General features: G+C 30.8%; 1 protein-coding gene across 6 annotated transcripts in view; it reads right to left on the bottom strand.

The window, feature by feature from the left end:
• Nucleotides 1-16,130, bottom strand: part of LOC148280789 (uncharacterized) — a 66,845-nt gene extending 50,715 nt beyond the window's left edge. Inside the window, exons 1-2 of one of the 6 annotated variants that reach the window (XM_088227793.1) lie at nt 16,080-16,130; nt 14,786-14,884 (exon numbers count right to left, since the gene is read on the bottom strand). In XM_088227793.1, coding sequence (XP_088083919.1) covers nt 14,786-14,791 — 6 coding nt within the window. In that variant the 5' untranslated portion in view covers nt 14,792-14,884; nt 16,080-16,130. Of the gene's footprint in view, nt 1-14,785; nt 15,154-15,946 lie in introns of those variants that run through there. The other 5 variants (XM_088227796.1, XM_088227791.1, XM_088227797.1 and 2 more) reach the window with 5 other exon arrangements.
• Nucleotides 16,131-23,053: the final 6,923 nt, after the last annotated feature.

Below are 23,053 nucleotides of genomic sequence, written 5' to 3' on the forward strand. Positions count from 1 at the left end.
TATTGTTTATGTCTATTTTTTTCTTTTATTTTTAAGAAATAACTAGTTTATTTACACAATGTATCAAATGAACACGTTTTATATAATTACGACATTTATCAAAACTTTAATTTTTTGACCAGCATCTTCAGACAGGTAACTGAATTTTCAGACCAGTAACTGGATTAGTTAAAAACGAAGTAATCGGGTAAAAGTGTCGTCTTTCACAAGGCAAAAAAAGAAATACGTTTGCTGGATAGATAAAAAAGTTGATGTTAATTAAGTATTTTTTGTTAATTACTTGTTTTATTTAAATGTTCTCTACGTATAATAAAATTCTTTATAAAATATTGTAGTGAAAAAGAATGAACGTTTCCGAAACTTCTAGATGTAGGTTCTGCAGTGCAGATGAGGAAACACCAAACACATTCTATGTGAATGTGATGATTTCCATCGTAAAAGGAGCCGCATCCTCGGGGACCATTAGTTAAACCTGAGGATGTTAAAGAACTCGCCTCCTACCTAATAGCCCGATAATTTACGGATTTGGGCTTGCAGGGGGAGATTAAGCAAAATGAGAACTCTCGCCTTCCACACAGCATCTAGGCTCTTTATATACCTGGGCTTAGAGGGCGAGAGATAGTCACCATAGATCTTTTCAGGTCGCAGTGACTTCAGGAGCTTAAAGCAGAGCACTGACCCCTACATCTAAGAATAAAATTAAAAAATGTAACAACAATCGATTTAGTAGAAAAGAAAGTGATTTTAATATTACTAATCAAGCTTTTATGTTTTGTACGTAAGTAAAATATAAATAAGATACAGGTATACATAGGAAAATAAAATGTTTGGTGTTTTAAACTGTTTTGAAGTATTTTTAAATTTCTCTCTAAATACTCTTCTTTTTATAGTTTACTCAGAAAAAAACATACACGACGAAATATATTTTTTTATGTATTTAATACAAACATTCATATTAACGTTTTCCATTACGGGAAAAAAACTTGGGTCCATAAAAGGGAGTGATGTCTTACAAATATTTTCTTTTTCTTATTGGAAATAATTTCAAATATCATATTATTATGTTTTCTATTTGAGGAAATGCCAGAAAGCATACACAGTGAAATACAGGTGAATATATTTAAAATTAAATGTAAAAAGTATATATGTGAATAATATTAGGTAATATTTAGGTGTAAATAGTGAATATAATTAATGAAAATGTACATATGAAACAGTGAATATTATAAATTGGGATATTAAGTGTAAAATAATGTATATTAGTGATAAATAATGTTAGAATAAGTATAAATGTAAATATTGTGTTATTAATATATATAAGAATATGTTAATCATAGTACTAAATAAAATAAATAATAAACAATAATAAATATAAAAAAAATAAAAATGATATTTTTAAGGGTACTTGGCACGGGTTACGGTAAATATTACTTTTATCGTCTTATGACAAAAAAAGCACCATAACAGGCCAGGAGTTCCAATTACAATATACCGAGAAAAGTACGGAATATGAGAATAATCATATTATTCATTCGTGTTCCCACCGGGAATCGAACTCGGAACCTTCTGTGCGTGCGGCAAGTGTCTTAGTTATAACACCACGGAGGTCTCCAAAATCAATGCAAAAAAATAAAATATTTTCTTAGATACATGTACGAAAAACGAAAAAAAAATTTTGTACGAAAAATACAATATGGCGTTGTTTGCAACTACAAATATTATATTTATACAAAGTTATTTTTCGCAAAGTTAGAGTTAGTCTTTAGTCCTTAATTTAAATATTTTATTTACGAATAAACACGTTTAATGAGCATGTATTTTTTCTTCAAAATAATTATGCAAGTCATCAAAGTAATTGCCAGTATTTATAATAAAAAAATAATGCGGAATTGGTTTTATTGAAACCTAAAATTATTTTAGTTCAACTGAATACATTTGAAATTTTTGTTGCGTAAAACATAATTTGATATGGCGTAATATTTTAAAAGGAGCTAAGTATAGATAGAGAAGAAGATATATATTTATCCCAATTTCGATCCAAGACCAATATTATTTGTAACTTGTTGCAATTTTGTTACACAATCCTTTTAAAAACCAGCGGTATTGATAAAATAGAATGTGAAAGTTAAATAAACTTACAGCCTCTTCATTGGTACAAAATAAAATGGTACAAGTGTATTTCCTTTAAAATATTAAAGTTTAATTTTAACGAACCTAAAGTCTGTTCATTCTTACAAGAATTTCAAAATAAACAAATCAGTCGCGTGATATACGACGGAGAATAGCCTATTTCACACATGTCATCTGAATATAAACGACACGGTAAAACTAAAGTGGATTGAGATTTATTAGATTCGTTTGTACCTATTTAAATTGAACAATATTTTTCCGTTCTGTATACAAAACCGTAATGACAATGATTTCAATAAAAATGCCACGGTCACAATATTAAAAAATATGTATATTTACATATAAGCGTTTTTATAATTTACCACAATAATTCAATTTTGGAGACTATTTTCAACGAGTTGTAAGAACTCACTATTAGAAAATGGAAATCAAGTTTGGGTAGAGCTCAGAGTTGTAATGCGCCAAGCTATAGAGAAGCCCAAACGTAGGAAAACCATTCTATGACTATTGGGTGTTAAGTTAGCTGCAGTTCACAGCAAATCAATGGGCCGTACTCAGGTCGAGAATTGCCAAATGGATATTCATTTGCATTGTTAATATTTTTTTATATGTACCTGTGTATTTATTATTGCAGGGTTATTCCAATTTGTTTTTCTATAATTCGCCTAAATTTATTTTATAAAACTGAAAGTACATGTGTGTGTTTATTATTTTATTTATTTATTTACTTATGTTACATTTACTGAGACACAAATTCCAACTCCATGGAACCAAAGTCCGGTGTTGAGTTTGTTTGTTTGTTCGTCACATCTCCGACTTGGCGAGTCGTAGCGGCCTGAAATTTAAGATGCGATTATAATGTTAACATTGTTATTTTTAAGTAAAATTTGAATCGACCTCTACTTGATGAAAACTCAAACTTTATATGGATGCTTAGTGCGGCCCCGACGTATTGCCCGTAATTAACTGTCATTGTCAACAGTAAAGATACTTTTATTCACAAATTTATCTCCCGAATTGAGAAAAATAGTATCTGAAGTAAATATGTTGATATCAGGAATGTTTTTAAGCAACATAATACACGTGTCAGGACAATAAATGCCAAAAATCAATGTAAATCATGCGAAAATATTCGAAATCAATTACCTGTAAAAACTGACTCCTTTAATACCTTTGACGCTCCTACTGCTGCAACAAAACATACTGCAATTCACCATAGTTGATTTTATTTACTACAACGTAAATATCCAAGTTATTTACAAACAAAGCCCAGCACAGCTACAAAAGCATCCGACAGAACCGTTATGTGTTTGTTGTCAAACAAAACAAAATGGTTGCTAATCAAAAAAAGAAAACATCGCTTGCGTTCTATGAAACATAGTGATAGGGCTTCTCTCTAGGTTACGCATTATTACTCTGGGGGTAGAGTGGGGTTCAAACCTCGAACCTCTGATTCATAAGTCCGCAAAACTAGCCACGGGAACCTCAAACCGATTAAAAATATATCGTAAAGCCTAACAAAACAGATTTTTATGATAATTTTATAAAAATAATTATTTCAACTAAGCGAGTACTCTCAGGTAAAAATCCTGCCATAACAAATTGACTAGAGATTAGTTGGTCTCATGGTGAACTGGTTATTGCGCTTGGCAGGCATTAAATAAATAAATAATTGTTAAGCAATAAATATCTATCCACCATATTGTATTTTATCATGCCGTGCAGTGGTGTGAAATGAGCCAATCATGTGGTGGGTTCGTGGTTTGCACGTGCACAGCGGTCCAGTCTCCACAAATGTACGGTAGTCTTATTTTTCTTACAACTTTTACAAAAAATATGAAAAAAATGAATTACATAGGACAAAATAGATTGTGCTTCTTGGTGGAATTGCATTCAATTATAATATTAAATATACTGTTTTTAGTTTTTTCCACTTTAAATTCTGACGATGTTGGTCACGACAAAACCCGGTCACTGGCAACAATTATAAATAAAGTGGTAAAAACATTTTTTTTTTTTCTTAAACTCGGTTTGATTTTGGTAGAATGTTGAAATTCGAGCAGTTACTTTCCAAGGAATGATATTATTTTTATTAACTCGCGCATAATTTATATTAGAAATTACTAATTTATTAATTATGCACATTCCGAATGGTGTAGAAAGACATCCTTAACCTGATCTCAACCAATCCGCTTTTACTTTTCTTGATGCGCTCCAGTGATGACGTCACGAGACTTTCCCCGCGTTTATCGTTCGTATGTATCTACACGACTCGTTCAGAAAAATATATTTCACGAGTGTATAAAAGTGATATGTTCATATGACCATAATTGCTGAAGAATTTTCGTCTTTTTGCGTACTTTGACATCAAATCACGACATTGCTAATAAAGATTTGCATTTTGAGTTACGTGGTTTCTAATGAAATTTGAATGTGTCATTTTAAAAGAAAATAAATGAAATCTGACGATTTTATTAAAAGGATTTGTACACAAAGTATTTGTATTTATTTAATATAAGTACCTCGATATAAATTTAACGTCATAACGTTATAGAATAGAAAGATGGCGAAGATAAAATATATTCTAATGCAAAAATCTATGTGCCAAAATGTCAAATTAAAATAAACAAAATAGGTACAATGTAAAAGCTTTTTTTTACTCATACAGACAGACCCTCAGAACCTTTACATATTTTCTATTAAATTTTATTTTTGATACAGACTGTGGAATTGTGTTTTATGAATAATAACAGAAAAATATCACATACAACGGATACCAATAAAAATATGTAAAATTGATTTAGAAAAAAAATGTATTTTGAAAATAAATATGGATATTGAGGAGAAATGTTTTCATACATGACGTTTAAAATCAAAGTGTTAAAAAATATGTCTCTACAAAAACAGGACATTTTTGGCCTTGAAAATTGTGACATCGAAATTCGTCGACGCCGACATTCTGTCACAAACAAAGTTCAAAATTTAACCGAATCGTTACGTATTAAGGGGCGTGCCCAATGCAATGTTTCGTTTTCACGAGAATTTTAAATGATAATTGAAAGAATATTTTTTATGCTACTAATAAGAACATGTGACTTGAAATATTTATTTAAAACAGTTTTTACACTGGAATATTTCATAATCCCTGGACTAGCAGCTGAAGAGTAAGACTGATCATCTTACCTTCATGTTACAGTAAAATGATCAAGATGCGCTGCGATTGATGTACCGACATAATGTCCTATCCATCATTAGGTGCGAAAAGGAAATGGTAATAAAGGAAAATCATTTAATTTTAAAAAATCTGTTAATAACCCAATCAAGTAAAAAAAAAAAAATATCCTATTTTACGAATTACATTCAAAAATGAAATGAGGAATTTGAAAATACTATCGTAAAAAAGAATTTAGAGGTAACATTTAATGAAAAGTATATTCTTAAAAAATATTTTTCACGGTAATTTATTTTGGTAAAAGTGAACCATATTATTTATCTCTTGCCGCATTTCACGTGCAATACTTATATGGTAGTAAGTAAAAAACGTCAACACATATTTCGAACTTTTTATATTTGAACATTTATTTGAATTTCCGTTCTTACAGATTTAGCTTACGGGGTTAAATTACTGAGAAAACAATTCACCCGTATAGCAAATAAAGTTTGTTCTAGAAGAAATCGTACAAAAAATGACATTTTGTATTTTTCTTGTGCGACAGATTGACCCAATGCTTTTCTCTGATTGAAAGAATAATTTTATTTGAGAACACATATCCAGAATTTTTATTAACAAACTTGAATGTTCAAGCAAATGGTAAAGAGAATTACAAAAATTGAATTATGGTACATAGTAAAGGTACATAAAATAAAATTATTGATGAACATAAGGAGGAAAGGGATAAAAAATAGACAAAGTGGGAATGAAAGAGGGAAAGAGGTGGTTGTAGTTGAACTCAATTCAGTGGTTGCAAGAAGATAACTTGTTATCAAAGATATTAAGACTTTATATATTTGTCGGAAATCCTAAGAATTCTGGGCCGGGCGGATTGAAAGCCACAATTAGTTATATTGTTTTTAGTATGAAAAAGAAAATTGTCGTGATCGTATAACAATGATGGGTTTGCGAAAAATGTAGCAATAACCTTTTATTATATTTGATCTTGAAAAAATTCATGGTTTCATATTACAGGTTTAAAAAAATATGTACAAATATCCCAATTATCAGAAAGTTTATTTTTGTACTTACAGAGTTATGACATAAAATTGTTGAAAAAAAATACAACCGATCTTATATTATAAAGTTGCATAAAATCACATGCTTAAAATATACGTGAATAATACGAATTAGTCATCCTCTACTTGCATTTTGATAAAAGTGATGTAGTCTCATTGAGATATAATACATAGATATAACACTCCATAGAAATCTGAGCTAAAGAGTCGTTCTCAAAGAAAAGGAATGACCAGCGGAGAGAGGCAAGTATCGTCACGTCATATCACGTCGAATTTGACAAGCAAAACAAGTAGTACAGTAAAAAGCACGGACTTTTTACATCGGTCTACTGTACGTTCTATTTAGTATGTCGCTCCCTTCCGCATACGCGTCACCTTTGTTTATCGTTTCACTATAAGCCCAACTAACTGAGCAGGACAGAAACAAGAGATAGCTTACTACTAATAAATACTGGAAACACATCAATAAAACTTTTTTTTTACGTAAAAATGGCAATTTTAAACAAGTATTGATTAAGATAAGAACATTACTTACCGATAAGTTTGTACCATCGCTTTTCCAGATCGATTTGTGCAGTATCTTAGCGTACATATAGACATTTTAGTAATTGGGAGGAGAAAAGTAGCCGACGAATGCTCGCAACCGACTTAAGTCCGTTCTATCAAACATATGCCAATTGGCCGTAGGTTGAGGGAACATATTTTGAACGCTCATGTTTACTCTAGTTATATATATCAATGTGACGTGTAGAAAATGCTATTTCATCGATTGGGATCTAATTTATTGTTAAAATATGATCACGATGAAATTATGTCTTTTGTTGTCTTTTGTTGGGATATTTAATTTTATAGAAGTCGTTATGGAAGTCAACTGCTTTAAGGCATGTCGATAAATGTTACACAGCGTGTAAAGTGACAACTTAATCCAATCGATGATAGATTACAAGCTTCGTAAATGTAAATTTATATTTTCAACAGTTTCATTTCTGTTGGAAAAGTATTTAATATCGTAATAAATTGTAAAATTAAAATGAGGTAATTAACGTTTTTGATTCAAGTCCAGTAGAGTTAAGTCCTAACGTTACCCAAATGGTCTTATTAATACGCTACGAGGTGAATTGAATGTATAATATTTGATCATCGTTATGGTTACCTACATTTTAACGTAAATTGATCGGTGTGTCCAATTTAAACCTGCTAGCACACTTAATAAAACAAATTAAAAGAAGAAATGCATGACCATAAGATCACATTCTATGGTCTACTTATCGATGTAGACGAAGTACTTACATACATACGCGCGTAAAAACGGGTACGAATTATGTCTACACAAACAATAACAATGTATTTTATATGACTATCGACATTTTCAGACATAATTACACACATAGCATTTACAAGGAAAAAACGCGCAAAAGTTTGCGATTACTGTTATTAAGCTTTTTATGTACATAGGTAGATTGTACTCTAACATACTTTATGAGAAATCGGACCATTAGGTCCTATAGAATTAAGATATATTATTTCAGATACTAAAGATTGGCTGATTGACGCAATGTCGTCCTGTAAAAAATCACTTCTAGTACGCTTTACGATGATTTACAACCGGCAAAGCATTTTGTAGCTTCAGTGCGCACGGGCGCGGATGATTAGAATTCTAACCCTTAATAATTATTTCTTTCTCTTCTTCTTTCTCCACATCCACTCTTAAGGGGAGTGTGTGGACATCACCAGACGTCTTCAAGAGACTTGGTGAAGAAAAAGGAACCTGGATTAAGGCTCTTCCGAGGCATTTGCAGCCCATGTTTAAGCCAGTGGTGCAATTATGAATCTTCTCTATCCCCTAGAGAATGGCTGATTTGACGATATTTATTTTTTCCGTGCGGATAATTTCTGTCTTATATATGGCCACACCGATGATTAAACGTCCAAAATGCAAAGTAAACACTCGGATTGCTTCGACTAATAACCTAGCTGAGTTCCTGAACTGTAATGATACACGAAGAGAGACTGTTCGATTCATTACAGGGACGATCAAGCAGGCAAAGTTATTTAATGGTGGTATCTAGCTCCTTTTGTTTTTTTTGGGTCCAACTTTTACGATTTTTTTATTTTTTATTATTTGTTAATGTAATATTTCTAGAGTTATTTTGTTTATTCTGATTCTACTTTATTTTTATTATTGTTATCTACGGTGAAAAATGTTAAAGTCAACGGAATAATCTAAAGATAAATATATTCGATAAAACCTTGCACATAACAAAAGCTAGGTACAAATAATTTGCAACTACAAAAAAAAAAAGAAAACGTCCAAAATATGAACACGTGAAATCAAACATGATGATTTTCATTCAGAACATTTTTGCTACCTTAAGCATTACCCAAAACACTTCATTAGGTTGAATTGAACAAACCGGATTATTTTTGTTTTTGAAGCAGTTTCACAAACCATTTGACATTTGAAGTGTCCTTGTATTAAAAAAAAAACTTCGAATTAATCACTCTCTAGGGGGTTAGACAAGATCCAAAATACCACCACAAGTTCACCGCCGCCCTCTCAAATCGCTGGTTATAAATGGCTTTTTATCCCTAATCATTCTCTATTCTAGCGCTTACCCTCAAAATTCAAAAGTTTTAAGTTTTGCCAACATGCCAGGATTTACACCCATACAAGTTGATTAATCTACATATTGTTTTGATCCAGTATAGACAACAATTTCAGGCAGCACGCTACGTGCTAAAAGTTGTTCCCGCAATTCCTATGTGGGTTTCGAGATTTTTGTGAATACAACCACAATCCTCAGTTATGTGAACTTCCAAATAAATATTTGGAAATAATATATTTTATAGCTTTATATAAAGCTGTCAACTTTTCGTTCCTCTGCCCATTATTATAGAAGTAATGATTTATGTACCACAAAAACAGCTTGACTTATTTTAATAATAGCCGTATTAGTAATTAAAATGATCAAATATTGAAGGAACATATATATTTTTATAAATTATAGCTAAAATGGTTCATCTTGCAGGAAAAATGTGCATTTATGTATATATTTGAAATTATACTAACCTTAAAAGGACTTAACAATTTTATGTTTGCTGGCGAGCTTTTAATGTTTTTCAGGACCCTTTTAATTATCTTTTGTTCGTTTCAATATCGAACTAGTGAACTAGTGATAATAGATTCAAAATTATCTACGTACTTATTTGGTGTTATATTGATATAATAACCTATTAAGAAACACGACTGTTCCTTTGCATCAAACGAAATATAGTAATTTTATCGAAGCTTTACACCGAATGTATAATACAAAAAATATAACGAAACAATATAATATTTTGAACATTTTATTGAAAAATATATATGTGTAAGCGAATCACTGCTTATATATATTGAACAAAATATTTTGTCTGTTTTACATCTCGTCATTTAAAAAAAAATATATTTCGTAATTTGTATTAATATTTTTGTTTTGATTTCGATTAAAGCATTGTCGGTTTTAAATGTAAGGTATTATCCAATAAAAAAAAACACATGTAACAAAAATGCCCAGCCTAGGATATTTCTAGTTAGACAGGACCCAAAACAATAAACCTCTGTACATTGTCAAAACAGTGAAATAAATATATTTTTTCGTGCTGAGCAATAATATTTATCAATTTGATTTTGTTTTGATGCCAGTTTGATGAGAATAAAAAAAAATATTTTTGCTTTTTAAAATCATGTATACGTCTATCGTAAACATAATATTAACACAAAATAATTATGGAATAGTGCTTACTAAAAATAATTAAAACCGTTTTATGCTGTATTATACAACAGAGCTAACTTATGCTAATTGTCGAATCATAATGAATTTTGTTTTATTTAATTGTTGCTGATTAAATGTAATGTGAAAATAATTTCTTAACCGCAATAATAATATTATGCATGGTTATATTACTATACCATATACCGACAGGTTTATTTTTTGTAAATAATGTTTATTACAGTATGATTTTCCTTTCTGTCATTCAATCCATAAATACTCCTTAAAAAAAATATTCTTTGTGCAAGGCATTGTCCAGAAGTAAAAAGTAATTTGATCGGTTTTTTAAAAATAAATATTCATTTGTTTATTGGTCCGACTTTTTTTATTTATGTTTTATTACCTGTAGTTACATAATGCTGATCAATTCAACAGTTGTGTATAGAAAATAGAACCAGAACGTAGGAGGAATGTTTTACATGAAAAGGCTTTTCTCAAGTAAAAGCCTGAAAAAATAAATCGAGAGGGGAAAAATAAGCCTGGCATGTTTTACACTGCAGTATTTCTTTGTTTTTGCACTGGCACCTGAAGCGTAAGACTGATTGACTGACGCACAGGCGCTAGTCCACGGAAAGTGAAATATTGTAATGTACAACCACATATTTTTTGATTTTATTTCGTCTGTTTGTTCAGAAAAAATATTTGTATATTAGCAGGCTAAAAAAAATATTTTTAGTATCCAGTTTTTTGTAGACAAGATTTGGATTCAACTCCCCTTTGGGATTTATTGTTATTGATATGTTACAACAGACTTGTAGAACATTTTAAAGAAAAGAATAACCTCAACTATAATACGAAGTATTTTACAAAGAATAATACATATTGATTACTTTCCCAGGAGCTACGACAACTCGATTCGGGACTTAAATAATATTAACATTGAAAAAAACCCATCTAAAGAACAACAAAGGAACAAAGTAAGTTTAGCACCTTTATGACTAAATATAACACAATAATACAAAAACCAAAAACCTCTTCTTACACGATAAAATGTTCCTCATCTATGTTGTGAAGTACAAATATTTTAAATAGGCTTGTTGAGGTGCATGTGGTCATAACAACATGCAACTGTTTATTTGTGTTCTTTTACCAGCTAAATATTAAATATTTAATTTTGTGAATTGATAATTTTAAAAAAATGTACATTTTAGACCAACCAGTCAGACTAACTGCGAAAATCAACATAAATACGTATAATTTTTTTATTTTTTTAACACAATTTAGTTTGCTGCTTAAAACGACCGCATCGGTCAACAGTTTCAGATAGTTTTATGATATACTATATAACCCACCAAAACGTAACAATAATTAGTGCACACATTGTAAATAAACGAACCACTTATCATTATAGAGATAAAAGACTAGTGATATATAAATCCACTAATTTGGAATAACCTGTGACCAATTTCATCGCTTTTGTGATATCTTCAAGACTGCTATTATTATTATTATAAAATTCAATGTGTTTATACAAAAACGGTAGAGACAAGAATTCAAAATTACATAATTATTCTTAATCTTATTCTTAGAGGTGGATGTAGGTGCTATGAAAGCTCCTAATGTCCCTGCAACCTGTGAAGATCTATTGTGAAGGGTCCCGTCAATATTTCTCACGCTCCAAGCCCAGGTCCATAAAGAGCCTGGCTACTGTGTGGAAGGCGAGAGTTCTAACTAACTAACTAACTAACCATCACGCCATTTCCCCGGAGGGGTAGGCAGAGAGGATAGAACGCCACACCACTCTGTCCTGGCACACTTCCTTTGCTTCCTTCACATTCATGCATCTTCTCATGCATGCACGTCGATTATTCCGACTTTTCACATGACCACTTTCAAGAATTTGTTGTACTTGATCATGCCATGTCTTTCTCGGCCTTCCTCGACTTCTACAACCAGACACATTCGCATCATAAATCTTTTTAGCCGTTCTTTCATCATTCATTCGCTCCACATGACCGAACCATCGCAAAAGACCTTTCTTAATTTTGTCGATAATGCTTAACTCAGCCTTGCATTCTGCTCTAATTTCGACATTAGGGCACCTATCATACATTGTTTTTCCGCACATTCGCCTGAGGGATCGCATTTCAACAGCATTCAGTCTACTTTCGTCCCTTTTTTTCCAACTCCATGCTTCGCTTCCATATATTAGGGTTGGTACCAGAACTCCATTATGAACTGCTAATTTAGCCTCTTGCGATAGACACTTATTTGCTACGACAGACTTTAAGGCACCATTAACTCTGTTACCGGCACTAACCCTCCTTTCAATATCCTTGTCCATATTTCCATCTCTAGTAAACATACTACCCAGATATACAAATTCTTCGACCTGTTTCAAACTATCTCCATTTACTACAATCTTACATTCAGTCATAGTTACATTTCTTTCAAAGACCATGACGTTCGACTTTTGCACATTCATCGGCAAATCACTCTCCTTGCACACTTCGTAAACCTTTGTAATCAAGGATTGCAGTTCCTCTTCGCTGTCAGCTAGGAGGACTGCGTCATCGGCGTACAGAAGGCAACTGACAATTAGATTACTCATTTTCGCTCCCACATCCATACTTTTCAATTCTTTCATACGAGAGTTCTCATTTTGCTAAATCTCTCCCTCAAAGTTCAGATGTGTAAAGTATCGGGGTATTAGGTAGGAAGCGAGCTCTTTAACATTCTCAGGTTAAACCAGCAGTCCCCAGGATGAGGCTTCTTCAATGATGTAAAGCATCACATTGACATATAATGTGCATGGGCGTTTCCTCATCTGCACTATAGAACCTACATCTACGTAGAAGTATCGGAAAGGTTCATTCTAGCAAGGTGTTTGTTTAATCTGCAGTGCCCTGAAAGGGTTCTAGTGATTCGGCGGCCCCCGTGGTGTAGTGGTCAAGATGCTTGACTCACGCACGGAAGGTTCCGGGTTCGATTCCCGGTGAGAACACAAAAATTAAAAATATGATTTTTCTCAAGCCTGGGTGCTCTGTGATGTAATTCACCACTGTAATTAGGCCTCTTGGCCTGTTGTGGTGCAAAAAAAAAAAAAAAAAAATTGAATGTAAAATAACACTCACTTGATTTCAGCTGAGCTTTATTATTATATAACACCATTTTGCACCAAATGGTGCATAGAGCACTGCATTGGTACACCAATTGCTGCGTATCTTAATATTTTTTGTTGCATGAAGGTGAGATTATCAGTCCTATGTTTCAGGTACCAGTCCAGGGACTATGAAATATTCTAGTGTAAAAACACCCTTTAAAATAAATATTTCATATCAACCATGTCGGGAATGGATCATTTTTCTATATTCACCGGATTATTTTATCTGCCGATCAATTACGTATTTTACTGAATAAGAAAGTGAGTAATTGTTCTGAATTAAAGGTATTCTAAATTATAAAACCAGAGATGTTGCGACAAATTTACACATAAATAACTCTCTAGGGAGAAAATCCAGCCAGTCTGTAAACATTAAGACATACTCAAAACCTTGTTGGACAAGTAATATCTGTCGTATCAACCATCCCAGGAATCGAACCCGGGACGAACGCGTCAACCACTACACTATAGGGCGGACGTTTGTATATGCATAAGGGCCGGCATATTGCTAAAAGGCATTGTCTTCCGACCTATCCAAACCGTCTAGTTTGAGAAAAATTGTGATATATTAACACATTTTAAGTTTATTAGACTAATTCAATTATTAAATAAAATCTATTTATGTACTTTTTAAGAAACAAAAATTAAGTAAATATCTACACCATACTATTTTATTTATTTCGAATACTAACAGATGTACAGGTTAAATTGTTATAAATAAAAACTATAAAAAATGTATAGGTACATAGTAGGGCCTGCTATCCGATAATATGTATTTACTTAATTATACTATGTTAAAACGACGACGCGCGACGGTTTAAACTATATAAAAATATATATACTTTATATTATTAAAATTAAATAAATATGGACAAAACAAAGATATAGTGGGAAGGAAAAAAAGTAAATTGATAAGGAGTGGTGAAGGGTGAAAGAAAACTGCATTTGATTTAATGATTAAGCAACAATATTTTGAGTTTGTCCAAATTTTTGTAGACAGGGACTGGATTCAACCCCATAGGGAGCTGTAAATATTAACCCTTACTTTAATCTCACTTGCAACAATAAAGGATTCAGCTCTTTAACTTCACAAACGTCAACAGATGGAAGAATCGAATGAAAAAAGATGTTTAAATACGGGCAGAATGTTGAATTTTACACAGTGTAAAGTGGCCACTAGTCAATGACAGGTCATAAGCCCTGTGGATGCCTAGACTCCTGCATTCCTACTCTAAAATGTACTTCACCTCAGTTTTAACATGTCAATATTAATGATTAAGAGCAATAAAATAGACAAAACGAATATTCTCTGTTATTGTGAATTAAGCCTTTTAGTTCTCATTTATGATGAAAGTGGGGGAGGAGGGGGTAAAGTGGCAGTCAGCAGTCATTGTTTCGAAAACACTCATCCAAGATTCTTGTTCTATTTCACACACATAACTGCATTCTTTAGTCGCCCGGATATATATAGCTTAATTTTAGTTAATCATTATTGATTGTATTTATTACATACCTTCATTTTTAAAGCTGATATCCTCTTTGACAAGGTTAAACTTTGGTCCTTTATTCACTTAATTTAATCACAATCTAAGTCACTGAGTGTTATTTTTTCCTAAACACGGGAATAAAAGCAAATAAAAACATCGATGATTAATGCATTGGTAATAAATTTATTTAGACCATCACTCGCAAAGTTATCGAAACGTATGGAAAAATATGGAAATCAGTGAAGCTGATGAGTTTTATAGGAAGTGTCTATAAAGGATGTAAGTTGGATGTTAAGAGTCGATAAAGAAAAAATGTGTTAGCGGTACTGTTGTGAACAACGTGTGTGTTTTATCGCGCTCCGATTGTGAATCAGTCAGAGTAAAAGTAGCCGGCAAATACAACCAAAATAGAAATTGCCGTTAAAAAGCAGTTCTCTGAATAAGAGAGTGTTGGTTGGAAGAATAAAGCCGTAGTGGGAGGTGGGTAAAGATACCGCTTTTATGATATATCCGTCAGAAAGGTGCATATCAAAAATTTCGTTATTATTGTTAATTTTTTTCGTCTTTTGTTTACACCACTTCATTATTTATTTGTTCACAATACCAAAATTACAATAATTTATATTTGTGTTGTATTCCAAATGTATTTTATTTGTGTCTGTTTGTTATAAAAAATAAAAAAACTGTTTTTTTTTTGGAATGAGTAGTACCCATTACGAACTTTTTTTTTTTTAAAACGTGCCATAAAATAATTCCAGCTTCCACTTTTGCAATTTTCAAAAATGAGAATGACCGTTGTTTATTATAAAGTAAAACAAAATACTTTTTTTTCTGTTAATTTTTTAGTCTAAAGATGGTAAATATTCTTTTCACAATTGCTTCGTTAGGCGAAAAAATCTGCGGTTTAAAATTAACATTGAAACAAAATAATATTGAAACAAAATAAGAAAAGTTATTTATATTTTTAAAGGTAGCAATAAACATATTTTTGAGGTATTATACCAACAAACGATGAAAAAATGGCCAAAAGGGTAAATCATCCTTAGTAAACTACATAAAATAAAAAGGTGAGATCACGAAAAATTTACTCAAAGAAATGTAATGCTTTTAATACAAATTATGCTATTCAAGCTATGTGAATTTAAAAACAAGAGAGAAAAAAAAAACAAGCGCAATAAAAAAAATACCAATTATTGTCTCTTTACTTTGAGTTACAATATAAGTTATGACTGTTTTTTTTTGTATGAAAATGCAAGTGATCGAATTAAATAACCGAGCCGAGTTTATCACGAACGTGTATGTAAAGCGAACGAATTATACTTGAATGCGATCAGCGACTTTTTGCAACCAGTAGCTTCTGCGTTATGCCCCTTCTTGCAATGTAGGCTCTATATATAACCACCCAGCCTCCACTCTATTCACCTGAACTCTGAATTTACTCAACACGAGACCTCAACCCCTGTTATGAAAGCCTAGCAGAGTAAGAGACTCCCTTCTTGTTCGATATGCCTACGTACCAGATGATCTGGTTTTAAATTTAAATCGATCAATTAATTTGGTGACGGAATTTTCTTCGGCGTAAACGATTGATTTATTTTTTGCAACGAAGCATTGAATTTCAAAGTAATTATCGAACTTAAATACATACGACTTACGAAATCGAATATTAAGCAAACCATTTTATGTTAGTTAAGTGGTTCAGTGGTTTTTTAAAATTGTTGTAGTTATGAATAGATGATTAAGCTTAAAAAATATTTATAATTTTTTGTGTATTGTTGTGTAGTGTATTGAGCGCAATGATTTTTTAAAGTGTTGTATTTCTGAAATAACTCCGCGTGTGACGTCTCAAATTCTCTTCCGCTTTTTGATCCGTTGACTTTTCGTAAACCGGATATCTTTTGCAACTATCTTATTGTTGGTTGATTCATATGAATTAGCAAGGTCGTTCAAAGTAGTTCATTTTCATTTTTTCATACCATTTCAAGAATTTTGCTAATATGTCATTAAGACGTTTTTAAAAAACATTTACGTGTAAAAAACCAATGTGAGTAAAATCCAAAAATAAATTATGTGATTGAGTCACATTGTTTTTTTTTTTATAACTGAAATATTGTGTTTTTTATTCATACTACAAAGTTTTTTAAATAATTTAAAATTAGTATTTTAAGTGTATTGTAGTTGGTAACTAATTAACACAAAACATGAAAAAAATTATCCATTACCTAATTATTACTATTTATTTTTATTCATTAAAATTCTTTTAAAATATGCTACGTACGAAACAATCTCCTTATAATGTTATGTTTATTTATAATTACTTTCAACTTAATATAATCCATAAACAAATGAATGAATAAAATGAGATACAAAAACCAGGTTAAATATTTTAGTTATGCATTATGTATAATACGTTTAAAAGTAACAAATTGGAAAGGTAGAAACCGAAAATTATATTTAAAAAGGATAAAAACGATTTCTATTAATTATAATAATTATTTTTTAAATATGAAAACAGTCGCCAGGGGGGCAATTACAACGGTGATATTTATTAGTACATACCGAGACGTATTTACTACCTTCTGCACCATCTCCATCTACCTCGGCATGTTCAACCGACTTGTCATCTCGACGTCATATGATAAAATTTAACCAACAAAAGACGCCGAAAATTTACTTCGCGTTCCTTACATAATTAAAATTGAAAATAGTCGTTATTCATGTTTTAAATAGGTATCAGTTTTAAAAAGTGGCCACTTAAAAGCGATTTTATACATAAATAAATCTCAATTCAAGCCAAAAATGCAGGCTTAAACATAATTTTTGATAATTACCAAGACGGTATGCTTAAGTTTCGTGTGTATTTATCTACGTATTACGAAGCCAGCTCTTTTGACAGCTCTATACGTACACTCAGGAAGATAGTGAAACATGTGCAAAAAATATTATAATTAAATGTATTTTTATAGTGACAATATTTTTTCAGCAAGATGCTCTTATATGTTGATAGGGCAGAATCTAGCCACATTATATCTGCGTCTAGCCGTTCGTTTTTAAAACTGACAGTGAAATCAGCATTTCATTTGACTGCAAAATTGACTTATTTCTCTCTCATATTTTTATTAGGCTTTTAAGAAAAAAAGTGCCTAGCTAAGAACGATTGAAAATTTAAACAAATTGTAATTTAAGAAAAAATTGGTCGATGAAAAAAAAATTTTGAAACTTTTTATAAGTTGAGTACCATGAGGTACTAGACCCGTCGGTACATACCGATGTACTTACCTCAAAACTTGAAGGTGGGGAGTCGGTGAGTGTATCTTCATAATCGCTCGGGAGAATTCATCTTCACCTATACTGTCATGGTGAAGTTATAACGTCCGTAACTTTCAATGGTTATCGCGGCTTAGGAAGCTTGACATTAGCGTACTAAATAAATTCATCTTCACAATTCTATATCCACCACCTACGAGTAGTTAGATCATGTGATGTCGACGAACTACTTCTAGACTTTTCTATCAGTTACAACTTTTTATGACTCCTCCTCAGTCGATTCTGCGTCCTGCAGATCTGACATGATCTGCCAACGAACTATCAACATAAGACGCCCAGAAGTTAAGATCATGATGCTTCGTAGAGTAGGGAAGCCTGGTTCAGAATTTTAGGAGGCATTCGTAGCAATATGTCGCCCAGCTAACCGCCTCACCTACGTTCGTTCATAATCGTCACCGGAAGGAGCGTTCTCTTATTTATTTAAAAATCAAACTAAAAAATGAAAATCAATTCATAAACACCATTTCTAGAATCATTTTATCTGTGTCCAGGCGGATGAAGAACACAGTTATGTGCATAAAATAGAACCAGACCCCTGGACGTGAATTCGTGCCTCGATGGCCACTCTCAGATAAAAATCTCGAATAAGATAATCAAGTGGAGATAATTTTGTAGTTTTTTTTTGTACCACAACAGGCCAGAAGGCCCAATTACAGTGGTAAATTACATCACGGAACACCTAGGCTTGAGAAAAATTCAATTTAAATTTTTGTGTTTTCACCGAAAATCGAACCCGGAACTTTCCGTGTGTGAGTCAAGCGTCTTGACCACAACTCCTCGGAGGCCGCAAAATAATACCCATAGTACACAATTTTACCATAGCACAATTATTAATATTTATGTCCCGACTTGTTAGAAAATTATTTGTTAAGTTGGGACTCTTCTGAACTAAAATCTATGCATTTAAAATATTATGACCCATAAATAAACAGAATACATACATTTTAAAAATTTGTACATGTCAAAAAATACAATACAGATAAGGATAAAAAGCTAAAATTTAGATGTATTTAAAATTTTTGTACAATTCTCCAATACTAATTTCATAATATAATTTAATGATTAATTTTGATAGTAGAAATAAAAATAAAATAAATAATAGTAATGTAAATGTACTTTAAGTAGATATGGTACAATATGTAATAAAACATAATAAACAAAATTATGGTAGAAAATAAAATTTAATAATTTTAACAGATTTTTAAAAGTTTTAACAGGTTTCAATTAGCAATTATTCTTGAAATACATATTCACAAATTAAAGCATCCCTATTAAAGTTTATTCAAAAATGATATACAAAAAAGGGTAATAATGAAGACAGCATCGATACTATAAATTTATTCCCGCTGCAATCGTGTAGTGTGTGATCAATCGTTGTGTAGTGGCTGGCGCGTTCGCGTATTATTCTTGAGGACCAGGGTTGGGCCTTCTGGGTGGACGTGAAATATCGATTTAAAAGGTTTTTAAACTCGAATACTTCATTATTCCTTGACGGGCAGCTGCAGTGTAAGCCTGATCGCCTTACCTTCGTGTCACAGTTCATTTAGTTTACAAATTCAGTGCCCTATGCCCCACTGGGTGTGGAAAAGGAATGTTGATGGTGATGATTTTCAGAATAAGACCGGCATGCGGTGATATTCCAAACGCACTTGCGGTCGTAGAAAGCATCTTTATCTCGCGTATTTTGTATGTAATTTATTATTTATTATTTCGCCGGCACTCAGAGTATTCCTCTGTTATCTGGTCTTCGTATTATGATGTTCACATCAAAAATATTGAATCATTCAATTAGAAACACCTCTCTCCCGCTTCCAATCCCACCAAGTCTACTATATACCACCGTGTCTTTCTACTTTCCTTTATAATAATTTTCTATGTATAAATATGTCCTTAAAAATACCCATTGGATAAACAAATAAAATAAAGTAAAATGTAAATACACGAGATAAAAATGTTTTCTATGGCCGCGAGAGCGGTGCAGAATAGCACCGCTGAGCTTTGTTTCTTTGACAGAAGACCGGTACATTGATTCACATAACATTACCTCATTTTTGTAATGTTTTATTTGTATGTAATGTGACTTAAACATGATATATATCATCTTAAGCAAGATGTTAAAGTGTATGCAGTAAGTCAATTACAGGTATCTCGAAATTGTACGACCCGTATTGTAAATAATTAAAATATTATGGATTCTTAAGTGATTGGTTTTAAGATAGTCTATTGGATGATTGAGGACATCTCAGTATCTTTTTCGTTTGATCGCATATACCTACATTAGAGTGGTTCAATGATGAATGAAGTTTTTTTTTTTTAGAAATCAAAGTGAAAGAGGTCTAGTTGCATTTTGGAACTCATTGAACTTAAAAACTATTTAAAAATATATTCCATACTCTTTTTGGCCCTCAACTGAGGTTTGAAGTTTATAACTGTCTGAGTATTTTGTTATTTATCTAGGGTCAAAGCACCAGTAAATGACCATTGGTTATTAAAACACATTATAATAATAATTGAATTAAGTCAAAAAACTTTTAACACTAGAAACTATGACAAAAGCAGTAGGCGGACACATCTTTTGGTAAGAAACAAATCTATCAGTTATGAATTGTGAGTTGTCAAAAGGTAATAGTGCGTCTTCCCGTTATTGTTCTGATATTGATAGAGTTTTTATAAGGAAAGGTGCGGTAAGCGTTTTATTTGATGTTATTTCTTATGTAATTCTTTGAATATATCCATATTCTAATGTTAGGGTGTTTTATAATGTTATGATGTAACTAAATCTGAGTATTATTTTTACTGGGGTAGTAGTGGTCATTCACTGGTGATTCTGCTATTTTTTTTAGAGTAATATTAATTATGATTGTTATACTCATACCTTAATAAAAAAGTAAAACAATGGCTCAGTAAAACAATGTTACCCATTTATTATAAAAAAAAGCGCAACTCACGCCCTTATATGCTTATTTAATATTAAAAAATTTAATTGGCCTGATGTTCTTACTTAAATACGAAATGACAACCGGTTTAGAGCAAAAAACGACTTTTTCGAAAACTTCAAGCTCTGGTTGAGGGCCAAAGGTAGTATCAAATATTTTTTTAAGAGCAACTTTTTTTTTCACAAAAGTCAATAGATGGAAGAGTTAAGGAAATGTAGATGTTGAAAATGGTCAGAATGGTGAATGTTACACAGTGTGTAAGTGGCCACTTAAACTAGCTAATGACAGGCTATAAGCTCTGTAAATGCATAGACATCCATATTCCCTTTTCGAAAATGTTTTCCCTCTCTGTTGCAACAAATTTACAGATATTTTAAAAAAATTATTTAATTTATTTCAACGTATAAAGAACTTGCAATGTAAAATAATTTTAAAAAATTACTATCATAGGAAATATTAAAGTAATCTGGGACTACTGATGTTTTTTGCATAAAAAAGTGGACTTCAGATTTTTATAAAAAAATAATATTTATTTTATTTTATTTATTTCATTTATTTCGTTTATTTCGTTTATTTCGTTTATTTCGTTTATTTCGTTTATTTCGTTTATTTCGTTTATTTCGTTTATTTCGTTTATTTCGTTTATTTCGTTTATTTCGTTTATTTCGTTTATTTCGTTTATTTCGTTTATTTCGTTTATTTCGTTTATTTCGTTTATTTCGTTTATTTCGTTTATTTCGTTTATTTCGTTTATTTCGTTTATTTCGTTTATTTTGTTTATTTTGTTTATTTTGTTTATTTTGTTTATTTGATTTATTTTATTTATTTTATTTATTTTATTTATTTTATTTATTTGATTTATTTGATTTATTTGATTTATTTGATTTATTTGATTTATTTTATTCATTTTATTCATTTTATTCATTTTATTCATTTTATTCATTTTATTCATTTTATTCATTTTATTCATTTTATTCATTTTATTCATTTTATTCATTTTATTCATTTTATTCATTTTATTCATTTTATTCATTTTATTCATTTTATTCATTTTATTCATTTTATTCATTTTATTCATTTTATTCATTTTATTCATTTTATTTATTTTATTTATTTTATTTATTTTATTTATTTTATTTATTTTATTTATTTTATTTATTTTATTTATTTTATTTATTTTATTTATTTTATTTATTTTATTTATTTTATTTATTTTATTTATTTTATTTATTTTATTTATTTTATTTATTTTATTTATTTTATTTATTTTATTTATTTTATTTATTTTATTTATTTTATTTATTCTATTTAATTTGTTTTTTTTGTTTATTTTGTTTATTTTGTTTATTTTATTTATTTTATTTATTTGTTTATTTTTTTATTTTTTTAATTTTTTATATTGTTTTATTCGTTTTGAAGCAACGTGCAAATATACGAAAATAAAAATCATCAACCTCTATTCGTACTCGATGATGTATTTTAAAAATATTTCAAATCAATCTTCACAGGAATCGTATCCGAGACCTGAAGTATTTTATGCAAACGCGCAAACCATTACACTTCAAGGCGGCCTTGGAGATTAGGTAGTTAAATTTATTTGATTATTTCTAATGATTTAAACAACCACGTAATTTATTTTTAGTCAAAAATAATTTGAGTGAGTCTAAATGTTTGCAGAGAAGCCGGATTTTATTCTAAATTTATTACAACAGAGAGGGAAAACATTTTCAAGAAGAGAATGTGGACGTCTAGGCATTTACATTTAAAGAAATGCGGATGTTTAAACGTAGGCATGGTGAATGTTGCAAACTGAGTAAAGTGGGTACTTAAACCAACCAATGACAGTTCATAAGGCCTGTAATAAAATTAGATCATAATATTTTTTCAGGGAGTGAAATCCAACCTTTTTACCAACATTTGGTCATATTCAAGATACTGGTAAAGAAGGAAGCATTTGAAAGAGTTTTCAGGCGTTGCTAAGTAGGTTAAATAATTCAACCAGATGAATCTCATCCTCATCAATAAAGGCTT

This window comes from Micrasema longulum, unplaced genomic scaffold (assembly GCF_059751315.1).
Source record: "Micrasema longulum isolate JH-2025_06_02 unplaced genomic scaffold, ASM5975131v1 h1tg000540l, whole genome shotgun sequence".
Lineage (NCBI taxonomy): Eukaryota > Metazoa > Arthropoda > Insecta > Trichoptera > Brachycentridae > Micrasema > Micrasema longulum.